The sequence below is a fragment of the Austrofundulus limnaeus genome, unplaced genomic scaffold (assembly GCF_001266775.1).
Source record: "Austrofundulus limnaeus strain Quisiro unplaced genomic scaffold, Austrofundulus_limnaeus-1.0 Scaffold402, whole genome shotgun sequence".
NCBI lineage: Eukaryota > Metazoa > Chordata > Actinopteri > Cyprinodontiformes > Rivulidae > Austrofundulus > Austrofundulus limnaeus.
In genome coordinates, this window is record NW_013952804.1 from 39,778 (window position 1) to 42,171 (window position 2,394).

The 2,394-nt window shown below is 48.6% G+C and overlaps 1 protein-coding gene across 1 annotated transcript in view; it reads left to right on the forward strand.

Annotated features, from left to right (window-relative positions):
- Positions 1 to 95: 95 nt before the first annotated feature.
- The window catches only part of cacna1ba (calcium channel, voltage-dependent, N type, alpha 1B subunit, a), a gene marked incomplete in the record, with an annotated part of 226,765 nt that continues 224,466 nt past the window's right edge, over positions 96 to 2,394 (forward strand). Inside the window, 1 exon segment of the mRNA XM_014023993.1 lies at positions 96 to 705. Within this exon segment, the coding sequence (XP_013879447.1) occupies positions 443 to 705 (263 nt within the window).

Sequence of the window (2,394 nt, forward strand, 5' to 3'; positions counted from 1 at the left end):
TCTCTCTCTCTCTCTCTCTCTCTCTCTCTCTCTCTCTCTCTCTCTCTCTCTCTGCCTCCTTCCCTGTTGCTATGGAAACAGGGCCGGTCCAGGTGGAGCCTGTGGGTCTCGGCACCAGGGGTTTGTGGATGAGGAGCAGCTCCAGCTCAGGGCGGACCCCAGCCTCCAGGAGCAGGAAGACAGAGGACATGTCCCGGCTGGTCTTCAGGGAGTGAACAGGGCGTGTTTGATCCCGGCATGGAGCCGGAGTGTTGGCGGCTGTGAGGACCGGAGGAGGACCACCCTGCTGCTGATGGAGCGGCTCTGAACTTTGAGCAGCATGGAGCAGACCGGTCCGCTCCCGGTCCTACAGTCCCGTCGGTGAGACTTCAGTGTCGGAGGTGATGCTTCTTCATTTCCTCTCTGCTCGCAGTAGTTTCGGTGAGATTTGCTCTGACCCACGATGGCCCGCTTCGAAGACGAACCATCCAGCCGCTACGGAGGCAGCTGTCCCGCGGGGCCGCCCCGAGCCGGGGCCAGCCGGCAGCCGGGGCCTCCGGGGGGCCAGCGGATGTACAAGCAGACCATGGCCCAGAGAGCCCGGACCATGGCTATTTACAACCCGATCCCGGTCAAACAGAACTGCCTGACGGTGAACCGCTCCCTCTTCATCTTCAGCGAGGACAACATCATCCGGAAGTATGCCAAGAAGATCACAGAGTGGCCATATCCTTCCAGAGCGGAACTCCGCTTAGAAACAGCAGCTTTTAATGTTTCCCWCCTCCTGCCTGCAGAAGTATTGATCCTGGATGTGGCTCACTGCATGCACCTGAACACWACATGGCAACATTTTCATTCGGCCTTCAAATCATCACATAATTTTAGTTTTTAKTTAGATAAATATAAAATATCCCACCTTTGTCTCTGCAGCCGTGTTAACAGATGTTTTATATAAACAAACCACAGATTGTCTTCCTGCAGACTATCACTGCACCTGCTGGTTTTATTTTATTTTTTTTTAAGTTGGCTGGTTGTAGCTTTAAATAATTGTTTGAGAATTAGCTTTKTTTTTTGTCTTGTAGGAAGTTTTTTCTGAACACAAACTCTTGTGTTGTATAGTTTTTCCTGTTTGCCTTGTGTGGACAGGTGTCCAACCTCTGCTCAGAACCGTTTTAGACCCAGATGAAGTTTTTGCGCAGACGGAGCAGAGGTTTAAAGGTTTTCTGGGTCTGGTCTGGTTTTTGCAGATGCTGGACTCCCAGCAGAGAGCAGGCGCAGGGGGAACACGGGTGTGACAGCAAACAAACAAGCTGCATCAATAAAATGCAGCATGTAGTGAGTTTCACATGTGGTTTGTTCTGAGGCCCACCTGTTGAGCTGTGTGCTGCTGACAYGACCCCCCCACTGATGCAGATTAGCATCGTCTCTTGGGATGTTGGATTGACTCAGTTTGTAGATGTTGTTTGAAGCGATGGCWGTCTGTGTGTGAGACGAGTTTCCTGTAAGATCAGCTGCCTGTCTTCGAGGCTGGACAAACATTTAGTGTGATTTGATGACGCAGTGCATTACTGAGCTCTTAATATTGATGGCGAACAATCCCAGAGCACCGCAGGATGATGCGTTTGGGTCCTGAGCAGCTGGAGGCCTGGTGGTTGGAGCTGATTGGATGGCTGTCTTTCCTGTGKCCCGGCAGAGCTGGAAGGGTCCCGAGGGGCCGTTGGGATGGTAGTAGCTAATGACAGAACCATGGAGCGGTGCAGGGAGGGGGGATAACCTGTTACCTGTTCCTAGCCCGCCTCCTCCTCCTGTGTAGCCCTGCAGGTACTGATCGGGCTCCTGAGAACCTGGGACTGAATGGTGATGACMGAAACAAAGAGGAGACACGTATGTGGAGGTAAAGCCAGCAGCATCATCAGGGAAATTTAGCTTTAGTTAATCTTTAAACAAGAACTGGAGGCTTCAAGTATGGAGATTGTTACTCTGTCCTCCACTTTGCTGTGAATTGGCTTGTGTARGTCTTAAATATTTAATTGTTGTTTACAGTAGCTTTAAATATTAAGACTATTTCAAACTAGTCTGAGGCAATCTGGTATAAAGAATCTCAACCATCATGTTACTGTTATCTTAAAGGGRTCCACGATTAGTTGTAACATTAAACTTTATTTGATAAAAATTTATTTTAACTGTAAAACAAAGACTGTAAAAATACTGTAGGCTGTTTAGTTTGTAATTTTTTTAAATACATTTTAACAYGGACGGAGCCATTTTATTTACACGCAAAGCATTCTGGGTAAATGATGACATCAACTACGTCATCGGCATGAGGCTGCTAGCGAGCTATATCCACCCTGAAGGTTAATCTTGGACAATATCTGATGATCGACTCTTTTAAATGAAACCAGAGAGCGTTGACAG